Raw genomic sequence first — 22,041 nt, forward strand, 5'->3', positions numbered from 1 at the left:
TTGTATTATATTTCTGAGATTTAGAAATGCCTAATTTATAAGCCAATTAAATAGACTTCTTTACAAGTTACTTTTAGCAGCTTAGCAATTTTCCAGAGGTAGAAAATGCCACCCTTCTACACATACACACATAGATAGATGTTAACAAATAAGCAGAAACCTGGTAGTTGTTATTTTAAATTTTTAACCGTAAGATAGATATGATAATACAGAACTCATTAGTTTACAAAATAACAGTTGGATTCTAACTATTTCTGGCAGATGAAATAAGTTAAGGTTACCGGCTCAGATGGCTATTTTTTCTACTAAAATTTGTGGAGAAGACACATGAATTTTCATTTATCCAAATTTCAGAAGACTTTTACTCCTTTCATTCTACTCATAAGAATTACCTCACTGAGGTTTGTACTTTTATTTTTTCACCTCAAAGTCACAGGGAAAGGATGTAAGTTCCTTCGAAAAGGACTTTGATTTTTCTAAGGACAATACTTTACAAGCCTTTGGAGATAAACAGGAGAGGTTTAGAGATGGGTGAAAGGGATAGGTTAACTTTGAATTGCCTATCCACATGCATTTCTAGTTTTGTAAAGATTTTTAAGATAAGGACAGTTGCTTTTAATTCCTCAAAGATTTGGGTTATATCCTAGATGAGCAATGACTGACCTATCCATCCACCTGTGTGGGAATGCTTCTCTGTCCCACATTCAGCTTAGAGAAGGACTTAGCTTCTCTCAGTTTTTTCAAGATCCCATCTGTAGGCTGTGAACCGGGTTTAAAGTAGAGTTCATAGCTCTGAAATTTACTGGAATTTGGGAAGGTTTTCTATTTTGTGGGTTTTTGTTTGTTTGTTTTTGAGAGAGTGAGCAAGTGAGTGTGGGTAAGAAAAAGAGGGAGAGGGAAAGAGAGAATCTTAAGCAGCCTCCACACCCACGAATAGCTCCATCCCAGGACCCTGGGGTCATGATCTGAGCCAAAGGCAGATGCTTAACTGACTGAGCCACCCAGGCACTCCTAGGCTTTGGTCTTAGGTACTTGTTCTGTCTTTAATTTTATGTTAGTCTTTTATTTATTTTTTTAAAGATTTTATTTGTTTATATGACCTGAGCTGAAGACACTGAGCCACCCAGGCCCCTACATTAGTCTTTTATAATAGATATTTCAATGCAGCTATTTTGTAGTTTAGAAACCTCTTGGAGGCTTATGCACACCAATTAAAATCACATATCCCATTCTGTTTAATTTGGTAATCCTTCTTTTTAACTGCGCTTCTTAAATGAGCTGATCTAATTGGAACATTACTCATAATGGCCACTGTAATTCTAGCTTGTCTTTGGTAAGATTTTGCCAGTTCTGTAGATATTTATAGCTTTTGAGACCACAGTTCTTAGGCATAAAATAAGCAAGTGTGCCAGATGGTGGCACACTTCACTCTTTAGAATTAAGGATCCTATCTTTACTATTATTTATTATTTATTTTGTAGCTTAGTCTGAGTTCCTCAGAGCCAGATTAACACCCAGGAGAGATGTGCTGTGGGGTTGGGGATGTGTGGTGTTTCATGGTGTGCCTCACTGCACAGAATTTTTCTTGAGGTTGGCAGGTGACCTAGTGACAGTCTAACTGGTTCTGTGCTCCCCCTCCCCCATCTTAACACAGGTGTCTTAGGGCTAAGTGGTGAGCACTATAACAGCTCTTAATGCTTGACTCATGCTTACCAATTTTTGTGGCTTTTTGGGCCCCCACGACTCCCATTAGCAGTTAACTTTTTTTTTCTTTTTTTTTCTTTTTTTTAATTTTTATTTATTTATGATAGTCACACAGAGAGAGAGAGAGAGAGAGAGAGAGAGGCAGAGACACAGGCAGAGGGAGGAGCAGGCTCCATGCACCGGGAGCCCGATGTGGGATTCGATCCCGGGTCTCCAGGATCGCGCCCTGGGCCAAAGACAGGCGCTAAACCGCTGCGCCACCTAGGGATCCCCCTTTTTTTTTTTTATTTAAGATTTTATTTATTTATTCATGAGAGTCGGGGAGAGAGAGAGAGAGAGAGAGAGGCAGAGACACAGGCAGAGGAAGAAGCAAACTCCATGCAGGGAGCCTGATGTGGGACTCGATCCCGGGACTCCAGGATCACGCCCTGGGCTGAAGGCAGGTGCTTAACCGTTGAGCCACCCAGGGATCCCCTAGCAGTTAACTTTTACATCATGTGCACATTCACAGAAACTAGTATCTGAGGAACTAGAGCTATGGACTTCAGCAGTGACTAAAGAACTGGGGAGAGGGGAAAGTGTTGATCCAGCAAACCTCAAAGAACAGAGACTGTGGACTGACTACAAACAAATGGGGAACTGCAGCTGCTCCCCACGTGGAATCTGGAGAAGGGTTCCAAACAGACTGAGAACTGCGGATGGAAATGCCAACAGTTCCCCCTGTGGAATCTGAGAATGGAACCAAAATCTGGGGTATGGAAGTTTCTGTGGAATGGCCAGTAGAAGGCCCTGTGTGCACCACCAGCAATCCTTGTGGAGCCTCGGCCTGGGGAGAGGGTTGGGCCAGCGGGCTGCAACACATGGAATGGCAGACAGGGGCTCCGCATGCTGTGGAACTTTGCATTGCTACCAGCAGTTCCCACGCAGATCTTGGGGCAGGATTAAGGGCTGTGGTTTTCCACTCAAAAAGCCAGTTAAATCAAGAGCTTGATGCAGAGGGCAGAACACAGAACCAAGAGAGAACTCACCTATGGCTCGGATGTGGTGGGAAAGATGGTGAACTCCCATGTGTTTGGGGCTACCATGCCTGTGTTCCTCATTTTCCCTGAAGCCCTCAGAAGTCTCCTTCAGTCCTACCGCTGCCACCAAATCTGCTAAATAACAATAAGACAATGGAGTAAATGTAAATATCAAGTTGGCTTTATTAATGAATTGGGCAGCATCCCATCTAGCAAATAATGTAGAAAGGAACCTCATTGAGCTGCAAAAAAAAAGGAAAGGGTTTTAAAGGCAGAGAGGGAGAGGAAAGGAAAAATATTCACAAAAAATGCTTTGTTTTAGGCAAAGTGACCCTCCAAAGGGGAATAGAAGGGGTCTATCAGCAGATTATCTCCTGATGCTCACTGGGAAGTTTCACATTGCCTGCTTGGAGGTCACATTTCTGGCAGAAGCTGAAGTTGCGCTGAGGCTAGGTATTAAGTCTGGGTGGGGTTTAACATAAGTGACTCCATTCTGAGCTGCTGCCTCCTTTTTAGCAAGCGTTCATTGGCTAAATAAATGAACATTCCAACAATTCATGTGAAAGGAAAGTACTGATGGTAAATATTTGGAAAATATTTTCAAACTTGCCAATCATTGTTTCAAAACTAAAATAATAAGGAAGTGAAAAAAATAAATAAATAAAATAATAAGGAAGTGCTATTTTCTATACATCAGGCTAAAAACTCAGGGGAAAAGAATGAAAAGACTAAAAACCACTGGCCCAGCTTCTAGGGAACAGATGTGTTTGCCCTCAGGAGACTGGTGACTGAGGTCAGGTGCTGGTCAGGCTGGCCACAGCTTATGTCCTGCTGGCTGGTGGGTGACTTGAGCAGCAGGCCTCCGACCCCCCCATCCAGAAACTGGAGACACCAGTAGCTACTTCCCAGGGCTGCTGGGGCCTGTGCGTGGTGAAGGGTATGCTTTGTATCCCCTGGAGCTCACGGTCACCTCAGTTGTCATTATAAATCAGCCCAACTAAATGGGAGAGGAATTTGGTAATCCATATCAAAAGCTATTTAAAAAGCTATAAAACTTCACTCCTAGAAGTGCAGGAACCATGTCAAAAGGAGAACATGTTCATTTTCAGACGTATTATAGCATCATTCTTATAATAGGAAGAAAGAGGAACTGAGAAGAAATTGGAAATGAAGTTACATGAAAACAGAGGAAACAACTGTGAAAAATACATAACCATATATCCCTAACCCTAAGGAAGCTCTGCTTTTGTTTGATGTGGCCTGGACATTATAATCATCACCAGCTCAATAGTTAACTTCGTTTCAGATTCTGTGCCAGACCCATTACGTGTATTATCAACTCTAGTCTTCCCAACAGTCCTATGAAGTACACACTGTTAAGACTTGTGATAACTGTGATTATATTAAGAAATAGGTATTTGGTCTTCATCCCCATTTCTTGCACAGGATTTACTAACCCCTTGGAATTTCCTCAGTGAGGGTTTTGTCTTTACCTTACTTATAAGGGTAAATTCAGATAAACTTTAAAATGAGGGATTTAGACTGCCTACAGGGAAGAATTTCCTGAATTAATGAACTGACTGTTCACACGGGTTTCCAGGGAGCCCTGAAGCAAGCTTTCATATTGCAAAATAAAAGTTTAGATCATTACCTTTCTCATTGTTTTATTAAATATTTGCTCGCTTGCTCTCTTTTTTGGCCTGGAGGCTAGAGGGCAAATTAATTTCTCATAATAGTATAAATGGGGAGATTGGTCTAAATGAAACATTTTGCTTTCACTTTAGCCAGTAGTAGGTCTCTTTGTCCACCAAATCGGCAGGTGTAAATTTAGAATGGTCGTGGTCATGGTCTTTAGGTCATCCTAAGAGCACTTAGTAACGTGGTGAGCGCTAAGCCTAGGGAATGTGGAGCAGCGGCTCTTTGTCCCTTTGGACTGCTGAGGCTCATCCTCTCTTCTTCACATCTGTTGTGGAAACCAGAAGGAGACTCAGAAGTCAAACCAAAGTGATGGAAGGCAGAGCTGCTCAACTGGAAAGGGTGTGCAGATCCCCACAGCGCCCTGCTGACTGGGCGTCCTGACATCTCCCGAGCTGCATTCAGAGTGGAGTAACACGGTCCAGGAAAATTCAGGCTCTGGTGTCACACAGACTGGGGTTCACACAGGGATTTGGCAGAAGAACTCTGGTCAGGTGCAATTCAAATCCTTGTGAGCCTTAATTTCATCATCTGCAAAATGGAGAAAATACCAGCTCATGACATCAGCATATTGTCAAATGATATGTGAAAAGATATGTGACACTAGTAAATTCAATGCCCGTCACACCTTAGCACGTGATGAATGGAAGGTCCTGCATGGTCTGTTTATACACAGGACGTGAATGGTGGTAACCGAAGCCTTGTTTGTAGTAGAGACATGCGTACAGAAGGGCACCTGTGTGTGTGCAAAGTGAAGCTTGAGAAATCTCAGGGACACATGGGTGGCTCAGTGATAGAGCGTCTGCCTTCAGCTCAGGGTGTGATCCCAGGGTCCTGGGATCCAGTCCCACATTGGGCTCCCTGCATGGAGCCTGCTTCTCCCTCTGCCTGTGTCTCTGCCTATCTCTCTCTCTCTGTATCTCTCATGAATAAATAAATTTAAAAAAAAATCTCAGAGCCCATGAGTGTAGGCATTCGAGAAGCACCCCTCTTTACACAGGTGCACTTTGTCTTTAACATGTCTTTCAGATGCTTTGTTTTTCCGTTTTCTTAACTTCTTTTTCTAATTCTTACCAGACTTAGATAAAAAAAAGCATGTAGAGCTGAAGATGGACCAGGCTTTGCTGCTCATCCATAATGAACTACACGGAACAAACATGACTGTCTACTGGAATTCTGAACGTTGTTATCATGTAGGTATTACATTCAGGCTCACAATTTTGTTTGCTTTGGGGCTGTGTGAGATGGTCCTTAATGCTCTCATACCTGAAGTCCTTCACATGTTCACTTCAGTTTTATAGGTAAGGAATCAGATAGGCTGTAGAAGGAATCAGAAGACATATAATCAGGGAGCATGCCTAGCAGTGAGCCACATCAATCTCTTTATCTTTTCCTCTACCCATCTTTTAAAAACTTATTTCTTGTTGATGAGCAAAAGCGACAGACCACATTTTATTTTACTTCTCTGCCTGCTGCGTAATCCCATTGCTGGACCAGAGAAGGAACGAGTGACACCTGGGTGTTCTCCAAGGGCAAAGGTACTGAGGACAATGGGAGGCTCAGGTTGAGGCATGGCACGTATTCTGGGGATCTGCCCTTCTGATAATAAAGGATTTATTTATTAAGTTTTAAATTTTAATTCCAGTACAGTTAGCATACAGTGTTATTATTAGCTTCAGGTGTACAGTGTGGTGATTTAACAATTCTATATGTTACTCAGGGCTCATTAAGTGTACTCTTAATCCCTATCACCTTTTCCTCCACCCCCATCCACCTCCCTTCTTATAACCAGCAGCGTGTTCTCTATAGTTAAGAGTCTGTTTCTTGGTTTGTCTCTCTCTCCTTCTTTTTTTTTTTTCCTTTGCTTGTTGCTGATAAAGGATTTGTTTTATCTGAAGGTGCAACACCTAGATCTTGTTGCTTTTTTTGTTTTTAAGATTTTATTTATTTATTCATGAGAGACACACAGAGAGAGGCAAAGACACAGGCAGAGGAAGAAGCAGGCTCCCTGTGGGGAGCCCGATGTGGGACTCGATCCTAGGACCCCGGGATCACAACTGAGCCGAAGGCAGACACTCAATCACTGAGCCACCCAGGTGCCCCTAGACCTTGTTGCTTTTTAAGTACAAGGCTACTGTTCTGTGTAAAAGAAAATTTTCTCTATTTCCAAATTGAGCATTTAAATGTACTGCTTTCAGAGGAGGAATTTTTATTTATTTTATTTATTTAAAAATTTTTATTCCTTTAATTTTTTTTTAGTTAGTGGGGAGAGGGGCAGAGAGAGAATCTTAAGCTGATTATGGAGCCAGAGGCAGGGCTTGACCTCACAACCCTGAGATTATGACCCAAGCCTAAGTCAAGAGTCTGACGTCAAACTGACTGCGCCACCTAGGTGCCCCCAGGGGAGGAATTTTAATATATAGATTTTCCTCCAGTGGGTTGTATCCCACTGTAAGTTGAAAATACTGTGAGATGAAAATGCATTTAATACACCTAACCTACTGAGCATCATAGCTTAGTCTAGCCTACCTTAAATGTGCTCAACATCTACACTAGCCTATGGCCTCTCAGTCATTAACCCTCAGAATTGCATGACTGACTGGGAGCTTTGGCTTACTGCTGCTGCCCACTGTCATGAAAGAGGATCCTACTGTGTATGTCAGCTCAGGAAAAGATGGAAATTCAAAATTCTAAGTATATTTCTACTGAATGCATATTCCTTCCCTACAGTCTAATCTGAAATGCATATCACTTTCATAGGGTCATAATGTTGAAAAACCATAAGCTGAATCCCTGTCAAGGACTCTCTGTATAGGGACCTGTTTACTGTAAATAGCTTTAAAAAGCAAACAAAGAATCCCCAGTATGGGTACCAACCGAAGAGGTGACAATACATGGTCCCTCCTCTATTTGATTGAACCTATTGAGAGCTCTACAAAGTAACATGAAGCAAAGAAAATCTATAATGTTAAGAAGAATAGCAAAGACAAGATTTACCAGCCTATGAGAAGGACCTAAAAGAAACCTGAAAAAAAAAAAAATCAACAATACCTGAATTTCAAAGCCACAGGTAATTCAGAGAATGAACAAAATGTCTTCTAAAATGACAGTATGGCCTAAAATTTATAGAAAAACAAGTTGAGGGGAAAAAAAAAAGTACATTGCCAGGCTATTAGCCAGAAGGCAAGTAAAGCATCTTCAGAATTAAAAAAAGTAGAATCATTGGTACAAAACAGTGATGCTGGTGACAAATCAGAGAATGAAAAAACAGAAGAATTAGCTACATGTGACTAGTACAGGAAAAATATTGCTAATTCATTTTTTAATTTTTAAAAATTTAAAAAAGATTTTACTTATTTATTCATGAGAGAGGTAGAGACACAGGCAGAGTGAGAAGCAGTCTTCCTGCAGGGAGCTTGATGCAGGACTCAATCCCAAGACCCTGGGATCACAACCTGAGCCAAAGGCAGAAGCTCAACCACTGAGCCACCCAGGATTCCCTATTGCTAATTTATTTAAAAGAGCATGTGGGTCCCTGGGTGGCTCTGTTGGGTAAGTGTTGGACTCTTGATTTTGACTCAAGTCATGATCTCAGGGTCATGAAATTGAGCCCCACGTTGGGCTTCCCACGTACTTGAGGCATCTGCTTGAAATTCTTTCCCTCTACCCTTCCTTACTGCATGCATGTACTCTCTCTCAAATTAAATCTTTACAAAAAAGTAAAAGGGCATGGAGATAATTATGTTTTAGGAAAATGTTTGCACTTAAACATAGTTGTAGGAGATGTCCCATAATTGCAGAAAAGACCTTAGCTGAAAATTGGAAAGACACTTGGAGCCTGTAAAGATTTAACAACCAGAAAATGCTATCAAGACATAACCTTTTAAAAATTCTGAACATTGGGACGCCTGGGTGGCTTATCAGTTGAGCATCTGCCTTTGGCTCGGCATGATCCCTGGATTCCAGGATCAAGTCCCACATCGGGCTTCCTGCATGGAGCCTGCTTCTCCCTCTGCCAATGTCTCTGTCTCTCTCTCTGTGTCTCTCAAGAATAAATAAATAAAATCTTTTTAAAAAAATTCTGAACATTATTGATATTTTTAAAACCTTTAAGCAAATATAGAGATAGACATTCAAGGGAATGCAAATTATAATAATTTATATTTGTAAACTAGATAATAAATACCTGGGAATGATGGATTTACAGGTGAAGGAAATCAGTTATCTGGTTGAGACTTTCTTTTCCTCTTTGCCTCTCTTCCCTTAAAGTAAAAGCACTTAAGAGACATACACATTGAAAAACAAATAAACATTGAATAAATGTGTACATTTCATAGCTCAAGGACAACTAAAGATACCTATAATGTGTCAGCAGGTGCTTTTGAAAAGAGAACAAAAACTGGAGGAAGGTTAGTGTTGTAATGTTAACTATGAGTTATTAGTATAACTGACTAAATAAAAGTAAGATGTAAATGAGAAAAAAAGAAAAGAAAAAGAAATGACTTTTTAGTATCCTAAACAATATTCCTCAGGGGAACCTGGAGGCGGTGAGAAGGTTGGAGAAGCAGTGAATGGGAGACAGAAATCCTGGGCTTTAATTGCATTGATGATATCTAAATGATGATCTGTTACTTTTGATTATTATTTTCAGACATAAATTAGAATAAACAAGGCCGTTTCTTTTTTTTAAGTAGACATGTTCTGAGTATAATAAATATAATAGTTAATGTTACTGTATCCTTAAAATATTAAAAAAGAGTATACAATATGGAAAATAGAAATGACAAAAGACAGTAAAAGTAGAGGAAAGAATTCAGGGTGAGCAAGTCTAGACTAATGGCAACAAATACAAATGGATTAACTTGTATAAAAATAACTCATTTATATTAAAATATTGTGAATAATTTCGAAGTTCTTTTGGAAAAAAGGAAGTTATACATAAATACATTGACTAATAACAAAGACTAAAATATAAGAGTGTTGTATTTAAAAAGAATACATCAAAAACAAAAAGACATTTGCACTGTACTTTCATGAGGTAGATGTGCAAATAAAGGGGGCCAGTCAGGCTTTAGCATTTGCATGAATGATAAAAGAAATGTTAATACTAAAATAGAAGCACACCACATAAAAAGCCTCGGAATTTAGATGGGCCCCCTACAACACATGGAAAATAACAGTAGGGGGTGCCTGCGTGGTGCAGCCCTTTGAGCATCTGACTCTGGGTTTGGACTCACGTCCGGATCTGAGGGTCTGAGATCATGACCTGCATGGGGCTCGCTGCTTAGCTGATGAGTTGGTTATAAGAGTCTCTCTCCCTTTTCCTTTGCCCTTCCCACTTATGCTCTCTCAAATAAATTAATAAAGGGTGACTGGGTGGCTCAGTTAAGTGGCCAGCTCTTGATTTTGGCTCAGGTCATGATCTCAGGGTTCTGAGATTGAGCCTCACATCGGGCTCCCTGCTCGGCTGGGGAGTCTGTTTGTAGATTGTCTCACTCCTCTCCTTCTGTCCCTCCCTGTGCATGCGCTCTCTCTCTCTCTCTGTGCCTAAAATAAATAAATAAATCTTTAAAATAAATCTTTTTTAAAAAAATGGTACAAATTATAGAATAGAACTGTGGTGAGAATTAAGCATTCACTGTTATCAGACTGTGATAGGTCAAGCTCTTAGAGTTTAAGAATTAAACTGGTGAACTTCTGAATCAGACCACAAAGTGGTAGAGTGGAGTAGTTTATTTTTTTTTTATTTTTTTATTTTTTAATTTTTTTATTTATTTATGATAGTCACACAGAGAGAGAGAGAGAGAGAGGCAGAGACACAGGCAGAGGGAGAAGCAGGCTCCATGCACCGGGAGCCCGACGTGGGATTCAATCCCGGGTCTCCAGGATCGCGCCCTGGGCCAAAGGCAGGCGCCAAACCGCTGCGCCACCCAGGGATCCCGAGTGGAGTAGTTTAGAGCATGGATTCTGCTGCCTGAGTGCCTGGTTTGAATCCTGCCACTGTCACTTACTGACTAAAAATGAGAGAAAAATTAAAATGAGTCAAGAATGATTTTGTTTGGTTTTCTTTTCCGAAGTGGGCTCCATGCCTAGTGTCGAGCCCAGTACAAGGGCTTGAACTCATGACCCTGAGATTAAGACCTGAGCTGAGATTGAGTTAAATACTTAACTGACTGAGCCGCCCACGTGCCCTGAGAGATGATTTTTTTTTTTTAAGAGAGGGAGAGAGTGCGAGTGGAGAAGCAGCAGAGGGGCAGAGGGAGAGAGAGAATCTTCAGCAGGCTCCACACCCAACACAGAGTCCAGTTCAGGGCTGTCTCACAACCCTAAGATCATGACCTGAGCAGAAATCAAAAAGAGTTGAATGCTTAACTGACTGAGCCACCCAGGCACCCCAAGAGATTTTTTTTTAATATTTTATTTATTTATTCATGAGAGACACAGAGAGAGAAGCAGAGACACAGGCAGAAGGAGAAGCAGGCTCCATTCAGGGAGCTGGATGTGGGACTCAATCCTGGAACTTCAGGATCACACCCTGGGCTGAGGGCAGACACTGTGCTACCCAGGCCCTCAAGAGATGATTAAAAAAAAAAAATAATAAAAGTTGCACGATTGATAAATTGATTAATAAAATTTAATAAAATTAGAAATTAAGATATGCATAACCCACTGTAATTAAAATAATTATGGTCAAATGAACAGTTTATAAGCTGATAAATTTGAAATTCAAAACTTGATTTCTAGGGTGCCTGGATGGTTCAGTTGGTTGAACATCTGCCTTCTTGTCGGGTCATGATCATGGGTCCTGGGATTGAGCCCCCACATCAGGCTCCCTGCTCAGTGGGGTGCTTGCATCTCCCTTTCTCTCTGCCTGTAGCTCCCCCGCTTGTGCTCTCTCTCTGTGTCAAATAAGGAAATAAAATCCTAAACAAAGTGCAGCCCCGGTGGTGCAGCGGTTTAGTGCTGCCTGCAGCCCAGGGTGTGATCCTGGAGACTCAGGATCGAGTCCCACATCGGGCTCCCTGTGTGGAGCCTGCTTCTCCCTCTGCCTGTGTCTCTGCCTCTTTCTGTATCTGTATATATCTCTCATGCATAAATAAATAAAATCTTTAAAAAAAAACTTAAAAAAAAAGAAAAATTGATTTTCTTTAAAAATATGATATGAAGATTGATTAAAGAAATTGAGAACATAAATAGATCAACAATTAAGAAATCCAGAAAGTTACAGTGAGTTTCTCCTCCTAGAAATATATAATTTTTTCTACATTTTCAAATAATAAAGAATTATCAGTTTATATAAAGTAACCTATATATAAGCTTCCCTCCCACAAAAATGATGGCTTGATATCTGATTTATTCTGCATTATAGATAGGGTGTTAATCTTAAAATCTGGCAAAGACAAGAAAAGACATTCAGGTCATACTTTTTTAATCAATGTAGGTGCAACAATCTTAAATTCTATCAAGTAGAGTAAGTTAGCATATTGAAAGATTTATTTATGATGACTTATGTTTTTATCCTTGAGGAATCAATAGAGTTCATACATAAAGACGATGATGAAATTTTAGGGTGAAAATACAGGTTAAATGGAGAGATAGCCAATACATTCCGATATGAAGACTAAACATAGAAAAAATGGCGGTATTTCTTAAATTAACACATACTTTTAACACAGTTACTTGTTAATATATCATGGCTCCTTTATAGAATCTATGTAAGTCATTCCCACATTAATAGGAAAAATGAAATGAACAAGAGGATCAAAGGATGGCCCAAGAGAACAGGTAAAATGGAGACGTGCTGTACCAGATAAGATGTATTAGCACGTCACAGCCACTTGTGTAGCTGAAAAGAGGAAGTAAGGCTCGTGGACCAAGTAAATATAAGAAGGAGAATCTAATTTACATGAGAATTTAACATAACATATTACAACTGAAACCATGGGGAAGGTATCTGGACTTATTATATATCATCTGTCAAAGACTCCAGGCAGATTCAAGTTAAAGTAACCTCTCCACAAATGTAAAAAAAATACTAAAAAAGATAATATATTTTTAAACTAATAAATAGAAGAAATGGCAACCCAGATTAGTATGACTGTACAAGGCATTAAAAACTTGTAATTAAAAATTAGAGAATATAACACGATGAAAAGGAAAGCACTAGAATGGGGAGATATTTGAGTTAGTTAAAAGTTTAATATTGCGGTATGTGAAGATGTAGTTCTAAGATGATGTTCAAGGAGATTTTAAGAGATGGTTCATAGCATAAGAAATATAAAAAAAAAAAAAGAAATATAAACAAAAGAATATTGTTTAATCTGATAATTTAAAATAATTACTCTTAAGATTACTCTTAAAGCTGTGATATCATAAATATTTAGCACATGAACAAAAAGAAGAATGATTTCTAAATCCTAGTAAGGCAAAGGAGAAATAAGTATACTGTAATTTTTCTTATTTGAATACTGTTTGGACATATAACAAGGACCATTAAAATGATTTTTTATAAAAGATTTATTTATTTATTTGGTGAGGGAAGAGACAGAGGGAGAGAGAGCCCCAACAGGGCTCCATCCCACCACCCTGAGATCATGACCTGACCCAAAACCAAGAGTCAGATGCTTCACTGACTGTGCTCCCCAGGCACCCTGAAAATGGTAATTTTTTATCCAGTAACCTCATTTTTGGAAATTTATTTTAGGGAAGAATTTAAAGGAATAAGAATGTCATGTGTAGATCTTTGAAAACCAGATAATTTATGTAAATTAATATAAATTATATATACTATATCTTTAAAAACATAACTTACATAAATTATACACAAAAAGATAAAAGCTTTGAAAGCAGCCTAAATACTAACAACTTTAGTATTTAATGAACTATAATGCAACCATTAAAAAATTTAAATATGCAGATTGTGGGGCATCATGGAAATTTACTTGTATGTGATATGTAAACAACGAAATGCAAAATAATATATGCTGTATTTGTTAATTATGTGAAAATTTTACCTATGAATAAAGATTGTACAGTTCCATGGGCACACATAGTTATATGGACAAATTTTATCTAAGTTTTTGGAATTTAAGTTTTTTTATAAGTATAAAGGAAAAGTCATCTCAGGATTTCAGGTGGATATTCATGTGCACCAAGAACCAGTGGCCTTTCAAATGCCTCTAAGAGTTGCTTGTGTTTCTGTTCTACAGTGCTTGTTTCAGATTCTGGTAAATGTTTCCTGGAGTGGGAAACCCGGGAAGCCTAGCATTGCCGCAGTGGCGTTGAGCACCCAGCATGGATCTCTCCTGCAACTCAATGACACCTTGGAAGAGAAAGAAATTTGTAGGTTTGTACCTGCTTTGATGTGACCTACTGACACCCAGGTTTTTTTTCTTTTCTTTTCTTTTTTTTTTTTAAGATTTTATTCATTTGAGAGGGTGTCTCTCCCTCCTTTCTCTCTCTTTCTTTTTCTCTTTCTCTCTCTCTTTTAAGATTTATTTATTTATTTATTTATTTTTGAGAGAGGGAGAGAGAACATATGAGCAGGAGGGGCAGAGAGAGAGGGAGAAGCAGACTCCCCGCTGAACAGGGAGTCCCAATGTGGAGCTCCATCCCAGGACCCTGAGATCATGACCCAGCTGAAGGCAGACACTTAACAGACAACCACCCAGGCGCCCCTGACACCTGCATTTCCTGTCTATTTTTTTTCACTGCATGGGTTTTAGTTTTTCATTCCTTCAAAAATTTTCTTTTGTCTTTCCTGATCTGTACTCAGGAATGCCTGTCACTCTGCCTTGATGACATTGCAATAATCTAACTCATTTCCTAATCTAACCATTTTTCTTTATTTTACCACATCTTTGTAGGCTGGAATACAAATTTGGAGAATTTGGAAACTATTCACTCTTAGTAAAGCATGTCCATAATGGAGTCAATGAAATTGCTTGTGACATAGTTGTCAACAAGAATCCAATTGATAGTAACCTTCGTACGTATGTGCTCTTTGTTGCTTTTTAAAAATGTGTGTTTTAAGGATTTTAGTTTTTAAGTACCATTTGCAACACTTTGTGTACTTTAAAACCTGGATTACTGGTTATCTAATTTAGTTATGGTATATATATTGATTGTGTCATTGGTGTGTAAATAAGAAAATTATGTGATACATAAGAAAATTATATGATCAACATATCCTCATAGATGTTGTTTAATTATGAAGCATAAATAAGCCAAAAAAAGTTAATGCAATAGCAAGAAACTAGAAATAGGGCAAATGACTGTCAAGTGTCTTTCCTTGATTTAGGGATATGGGCACAGTATTCCCTGTATGTGTCTTACATGGACAGTCCTGAAATTCTTAGATTAAGGAGGGACTGTGCATTCTCTCATAACTCCACTGAAGAAAATCTGTCAGTCCGAGCCCCCATTAGATAATATAATATATCCCTGTGGCATTACTAAGTCCTGTTCACAGTGAAGTTTTTGAAGACCATAGGTTCATGTCAGAAGAATGGAAGAGCCAACATGAAAGGGCCAACATGGGTCAGTTTAAGTATTGAAAAGAATAATGAACATAATTGATGGAAATACACTGAATATACAAAAATCAATGAGATCCTTATGAAACTAAAAGGAACAGAGCCCCTTCCCTAAGCAAAAATAGTACTTTGGCTGCCTTTGGAGGTAACAAGGACACCTGATGTTAACTGGAGTGACTTAGAATTGTCAATTGAAAAGAAGGATCTAAGCATTTTTCTTGCCTTTCCTGTTTTCTTGCCTCAGTAGTCTGAGATGATGAGAGTGAATTCTTTAAGGCTAATCCTGGCTGGTACGTGTGGCAGAATAGTTCGTAGCCCCCAGGGAAGGAGTGGGGATAGGCAGGAGTCAGAGTGGGTGGCCGGGGAGGGGCAGGCTGTCCCCCGCAGGACACGGGCGTTGGGCGCGGGGCCAGTCGCCAGCAGGTGCTCTTGGTCAACGCTGGGAGAGGACACAGCACCGGCTGTGAAGCATTCTTGCCAAAAAAAGCTAACCTTTTTTAGTGAAATCTCTATAGTTAATTGCCCATGTGCCGAACATTTGGAGGATAGGATGAGTTAGGTGCCAACATGAGGAAGCACAGTTACTGCTCTAGAACAGGAGGTGTCCTAATAGACAACTTGTTTTAAGCAAGTCAATGGCTGCTTACATCAGAATTGCCTAAAGAGACATGACGAACAAATACAAAATGTGAACCTTGTTTTTATCCTGATCTGAACAAGCTAACTACAAAAAACATTTCTGAGATAACTAGAAAAATTGGAATATGGACTCACTGTTAGCCAGGGGATTGTTAATGACATTGTGATTATTTACATTTTTAAGAAACTTTTAATTTTGAAATAATTTTGGATAATTTTGAAATAAGTTTAGACTTACAAGAAAATTTTGAAATGATTTTAAACTTACAAGAAACGTTGCAAGAAAAAGTTTCCATATACCCTTCTGCCAGCTTCCCCTAAACCCTTAAACTATATAATCATAGTATAGCTACTCCTATATGATGACCAAAACCAGGATGTTAACGTTAGTACGGTGCTGTTAACTGATGTTTAGGCTTTCCGGATTTCTCCTATTGTCCCTTCTAAGGCCTGTTCTTTGGTCCAGGATGCAGTTCCAGAGATCCCATAGCCCATTTAGCTGTCAGGTTTCTGCAGCCTTTCTTTGTCTTTCATGACCTTGATACTTTTGAAGAGAACTGGCCAGTTACTTTATTATTTGCACTTGCTGTCTGTTTTCTCATGGCTAGGTAGAGGGCATGCATTTTTGGTAGATGACATAGAAGCCTTCTCAGTGGGCCACATCAGGGATTACACGATGTCAACACATCTTTTGTGAGGCCTGTGCTTTAGAGATACATAATGAAGGTGGACAGAGGAAATGACATGATGTCTGGGATTTGCTTAAAAATGCTTCAGGCAAAAAAGCAGAGGCAGAGTAGCAATAGGTGAAGCAAGGGTGACACTATCTTGATAATTCTAGAATCTGGGTGATGACTATAAGTGGTTCATTATGCAAATCTCTGTTCTTTTGTGTATGTTTGGTATTTTTCATAATGAAAATTAGCACTCCCCAATGGTGAGTGTTCTCAGTTGTTTATATGGAAGTTAGCAGACGGATATAGGCTTTTCCCTCACTTGTTTTGTTTGCATTTTTCATTTACAGATTACATGTAGTGACATGACAGCTGTGCTGCTTATGACATTTTGGTGATACAGTGTTTTCTTTGATTTTTATAGCTGTGTGTATTGCGTTCCTTGTTGGTGTGGCGCTCATCATTGCAGTATCCCTTCTAAGGTTCTTGTTGAGGTAAGCAGATGTTAGGACACGATTGAGGTGAAGTAGAATATAGAAAAAATATATTCAGGAAGGCTAGTTTGACCCTTTCAATGACTGTTATTCTTTGATTAAATGAATACTTACTGCATCCACCATGCCCAGTCCAGCTTGCAGAATTAGGGATCCATATAGAATAAGAAATGGTCCCTGATTTCAGGGAAATGATAACCTAGTTCAGGTGATCTTTGCCTTCAATCCTCCCAAACCGCTGAAAACAGAGAAGAAGATGCTTGAGATGTCATTATTTCCTGAAAGGATCTCACAGCCTGCTTTTGTGGTGAGCAGGAGTGGCCTGGGCTGATCTCAGGAGGCAGCTGCTGCACTGTACTCCTCTCCCTCCTGTCTGGCTCTGAGCCCTGAGGCCACCCATACAGTCCAGCTTTCCAGGTCCTGCCAGGTGGCCCACCGGCGGCAGGGACAGAGGATGGGGTGTCAGACTTCTGGACCTCAGTGTGGACTTGCTTGTTCCTGGTTGGGACTGGCAGCTTGGCGAGGGGATTCCTTCTCCTCTGTCTGCCTGGGTAACAGCAAGTCTGGTGAGATTGAATGAGTAGATTGGAAAGAAAAAAAAAAAAAGTCACAAAGATCCAGGCCTGGCAGATCACCTTTCAAAGGAAAGTTCTTTCATGTTTTTAAAGAAGTAAAACTGATGGATTTTCACATGCTTGGCCTGTTAGGGTTGGGAAGGATCACAAGATTTTGTGAGTGAGCCACATCCAAACTGGAAGGAGTAAAACCTAGTTTTTAAGTCTGCCCCCTTGAGGAAACCTAGCAACTGTGGGGAGTTCTTGCACTCTGACTCCCTCCCTCTGTGCATCTTAAAAATACAAAGGTCTGTAAGGATAAAAAGGATTATTTCTTGTTCAGAAGCAGATTTTTAACCCAACTGTCTTTTAGGGGCAGAGTATAATTTCAGCAGAAGAGTTTGTTTGATTTTTTTTGTTTGTGTATTTATTATTGGAGTTCAATTTGCCAACACCCAGTGCTCATCCCGTCAAGTGCCCCCCTCAGTGCTCGTCACCCAGTCACCCCAACCCCCCCGCCCACCTCCCTTTCCACCACCCCTTGTTCACTTCCCAGAGTTTGGAGTCTCATGTTCTGTCACCCTCTCTGATATTTCCCACTCATTTTCTCTCCTTTCCCCTATAATCTCTTTCACTATTTTTTTTTAGAAGAGTTTGTTTGAATTAAGATATTACCTTGTCAATCTTTTGATAAGATGCAAATACTTCTCCAGTTTATTACAGTATTTTCACCTGGTCCTTTGACTGTGAATGGATCTGTGGCATCACTTCTTAAAGTAATTCATAGCTGATCTCCAGCTCTTGCAAAGGGAGGAAGCCCCACCTTATCCACTGGGGAACTGAAGCTCTTCATAACGTGTGGTTCTGCCTCTGTAGCCGTGGAGGCAGGATGCTGGTCCCTTGTCCCTCGCCCCATCACTCTCCAGTGTGCCCCAATGTCCAGGGATGTTCATGTATGTCAGAACCAGGAAAGAACCTGAGGCAGGAGTAAGAATACAGGATCTCTCTCTTTTTGCCAGGAGGACAAGCATATACAAGAAAATTAAAATTCTTTTTAAAATTTAAATTAAAATTCATTTTAAAAACTCTCATTTTTAAGTATCTTACCTTCTCCTTTTGCCCTGCCTTAGATCTTGATTTTAATATTTTTTATATAATGGTCATGTTACCAGTGCTGAATAAAGTAGAAATAGGATTTTTTAAAAAAGGAGATCTTTTATCTTTTAGAGCTACACACTACAGTGTTGATGGATTAAATGATACCATGTCTGGGATTCTTTAAAATAGTCTAACACAGGCAAGGGGTAGTGAGTGCAAGTGTTGGATGAACTAAGACCCACTACACTTAAAGACACTTTAAAATGTTTAACTCTTTGACTCATAGAGAATATGAACTTCAAATTAATTTTCTTTCAATGCAGTATCCAGGCATTTTGAAAATTTTGCCAAATAAAATAAATAAACTGAGCTTTTTATTTATTTACAGTTTGGATGACTTTCATAATTGGATTTCTAAAGCAATAAATTCTCGGGAAACTGATCGCCTCATCAATTCTGTAAGTTATTAAAATGCATCGTGTGGTCTGGGTGGTTTTCTAGATTTGGAATTTATAATTCCCTATTTAATCTTTATTATCTGATATAATTAATCTTATTGTGGAAGGCCAGGTTGGTCATGTGTTCTGTATCCTTAATAAAAAACAAGCAGCCTTGTCTTCAGGTCTGGTGAAGGACACTGTCCCCTTCTCTTTCCTGATGAGGTTGGAACTTTGGGTTGCAATATATGCATGGTGTAGAGACATTTTTCACTCTGCACTCAGCACTAGTTGAATTAATCCAGTTAAGTAGAGGATGTCAAGATAAAAACAAAAGAGTAAGAGCCATCAATATGAAATCTACAGCTCTATGGCTTCCTATGGTGATAAAACGTATTACTTGTGTTAATAAATTCATCATGGATATATGTATGTCCGTTTATGGACATATTTGCTTGTATCCTTGCACCAGATGCACTTATGGACTGCAAGCTCAGCAGATGGCACAAAAATCAAATAATGTGCAAAACTAAACCTTTGAGTGGGATCTTTACAAAAGCCAATTAAAGGATTGTTCAGGACAGCGATATGTAGTTCTCTATTAATTTCTCCCCTAAACCCAGAAAACTGAAATTTACTCATTAGCATTATCAACTGGTATATTTCTCTCCCCATTTTCCTGAAGGAGCTGGGGTCTCCAGGCCGGGCAGGCTCCATTGGTGGCGAGGCTCAACAAGAAGCATGGCATCCACCCAGCGCACTACCACGCCTCCGCTCTATAGACACATTTAGAGGGTATGTGTGGCTCTCTTGGTTCATTGAGGGCACAGGTAGTCTAGGTTTACATGTGTACACATGAACACGCTTTTAACTTAAGGAATTTTACATAGCTTTACTTTTAGTGTAGGCAGGACTTCTTTCTGTAAAAATAAATCAGTGGCCTCTCCTTACTCGAAAACTGTCACAATAGTAGATATAAAGTTGCTAGAGAGGAGTCAAGGGACGAGTTCAGAACCAGTTTCCACTGGTGTGTAGATTCCACTGAGCTGAGGTCATGTGGGCAGACAGCAGCTTGCGGGGCCTCCATGTCCATCCGCACCCCTGTACCGTCAGTAGTTTGACAGATGAAGCGCCAATGTGGGCCAGCCCTGGCCCTTCCCCACTGGAGCCCTCTAGGAAGCAGGTGCAGAGTCCTACGAGTTGTTATTTTAGAGTTCAGGTGGAAGACAGGGCCAGGACCCAACTCTGAAAATAAAGTATAAAACCACAGAGATGAAAATAAACGTCTAGGTGTTGAGCCTTCCATTTTTGCCCTCAGCGGGGCTTTTAAACTCCAGTGACAATTATAATTCTGTACCAGCCTCCCCAGAAGCCAAGGGTTCCTGGGGTGCGTATTTGAAGCCAGACAAGAATAATAACCATCGTTAATGATTTTTGAATTCTCACCCTGTGGAAGGCACTGTTCTCACTTGTAAGTTTATTCAGTCTCTTCATAATCCTATGAGGCATATACTTTTAATTTGCCTGTTGTACAGATGAAGAGACTGGGCTGCAGAGTAACTAGCCTGAGGTCACTCTGGGACAAAGTGGGATGGACAGCTGGGATTTGATTACAGGCCGTTGGGCTCCGTTTGGCTCCAGATAATTGCAGTGACACACTAAAGTCTTCATTCTTCAGTATCCTGCAGAATTAGTGTCAAATAGTAGCATATTCAGTCTCTTTCATCGTATTTCTCTTCCCCCCCCCCCTTTTTTTTTTCCAAGAAATGGAGGTGGGTAGGGATGGCAGGAGACAGTCTTAGGCAGGCTCCATGCTGCCAGTGGAGCCCCATGTGGGGCTCGATCCCACGACCCTGAGATCATGACCTGAGCCGAAATCAAGAGTCAGTTGCATAACTGACTGAGCCACCCAGGCACCCCATTCCTTTCTTTTTGATTCTCATTGCCACTTTTGGAGATTTGATGCTTGTAGGTAGAAAGGAACTAACATTTACCAAGTGCCTGAAGTGTGCCCAGGGCTGGTTGGGCACTATGATAGATAATCTGTTCCTCAGTGGTCCCAGGGGTCTCTGTGGGTGTGTCTGATTGTTTTACAGAGAAGCACACTGAGGTCACTGATGAGAGTTCTTCCCTAATAAGATCTGAGGGTCCATGATATGAGCCCTCAGCTCTTATGAATTTGTGCCTTCTACTCTAGTTATAAAGAACTATAACCCAAGACATCTAAGTAATTAGCACAGAACTGAGTGATGGGAAGTGTTTTGCTTTGTTTTCAAGTTAAACAGTTTATGTCAGTGTAAATTTCTCTTAATAAATCATGTTAGAGGGGCCCCTGGGTGGCTCTGTTGGGTGAATGTCTGACTCTTGATCTCCGCTCAAGTCTTGATCTCTGGGTGGTGAGTTCAAGCCCTACATGGGGCTCCTCATTGGGTTGGGGGGTCTACTTAAACAAAAAGAAATCATGTTGGAAATGTTGGCAACAGAAGGGCTTTGTGTAGGGCCCTGATTGTAGTGATTAGAGACCATCGTTTCCTGCTCTGTAAGTGACTGCTCTTGTGAGTGTAAGTGGGCCATCCCTCATCACATGTGCAAGTCCTGGAAGTGTGCTCTTTGCTACTTTACAGGCTAGCGCTCATCCTCATGGTCTTCGTAAATTATGGAGGAGGAAAATATTGGTACTTCAAACACTCAAGTTGGAATGGTAAGAGGTTTCCTAAAAACAGTATGGCTTGTGTAGGACCCCTCAGAGAAGTGTGGACCGGAGAGCCTCTCAGCATCCCCTCAGGAGCTCAGAGATGAGGCCCCACCAGCCTCCTTGGAGCGCTGAGTTCCTATCCCCACAGAATGACCTCTACTAACCCTTTTGCTATGTTCTTGTTTTTGTGTGCTGTGGCCTTGTAATGCTTCACTGTGATAACACATAGTAGATGCCCAGGTCTCTGTTGTGGGACTGTGGGACTCTGCAGAAGCTGTTAGGAATTTAGTTGTAAGTGACTCTTGCCGTATTCTAGATATGCCTTTTATTACAGCCACTTGGGGCTTCTGCCTTCTGAGACTCATGGTCCTCCTTGGGGTGCCATTGAGCTCAGATTGGTCTGAGTGGTGCTGAATCGTGGCCGTGAATCTGGCTCAGTAGTTGGTATAGGAATGGGGTTTGAATCATGCTGCTTGAAGACAACAGACTTGTCCACA

General features: G+C 40.3%; 1 protein-coding gene across 2 annotated transcripts in view; it reads left to right on the top strand.

Annotated features, from left to right (window-relative positions):
• HGSNAT (heparan-alpha-glucosaminide N-acetyltransferase) overlaps positions 1–22,041 on the top strand; it is a 43,442-nt gene that overhangs the window by 9,387 nt on the left and 12,014 nt on the right. Inside the window, exons 2-8 of one of the 2 annotated variants that reach the window (XM_077849407.1) lie at positions 5,496–5,611; positions 13,628–13,764; positions 14,285–14,406; positions 16,691–16,760; positions 18,801–18,870; positions 19,535–19,644; positions 21,474–21,550. In XM_077849407.1, coding sequence (XP_077705533.1) covers positions 5,496–5,611; positions 13,628–13,764; positions 14,285–14,406; positions 16,691–16,760; positions 18,801–18,870; positions 19,535–19,644; positions 21,474–21,550 — 702 coding nt within the window. The remainder of the gene's footprint in view (positions 1–5,495; positions 5,612–13,627; positions 13,765–14,284; positions 14,407–16,690; positions 16,761–18,800; positions 18,871–19,534; positions 19,645–21,473; positions 21,551–22,041) is intronic. The other variant, XM_077849408.1, reaches the window with a different exon arrangement.

The sequence above is a fragment of the Canis aureus genome, chromosome 15 (genome assembly GCF_053574225.1).
Source record: "Canis aureus isolate CA01 chromosome 15, VMU_Caureus_v.1.0, whole genome shotgun sequence".
NCBI lineage: Eukaryota > Metazoa > Chordata > Mammalia > Carnivora > Canidae > Canis > Canis aureus.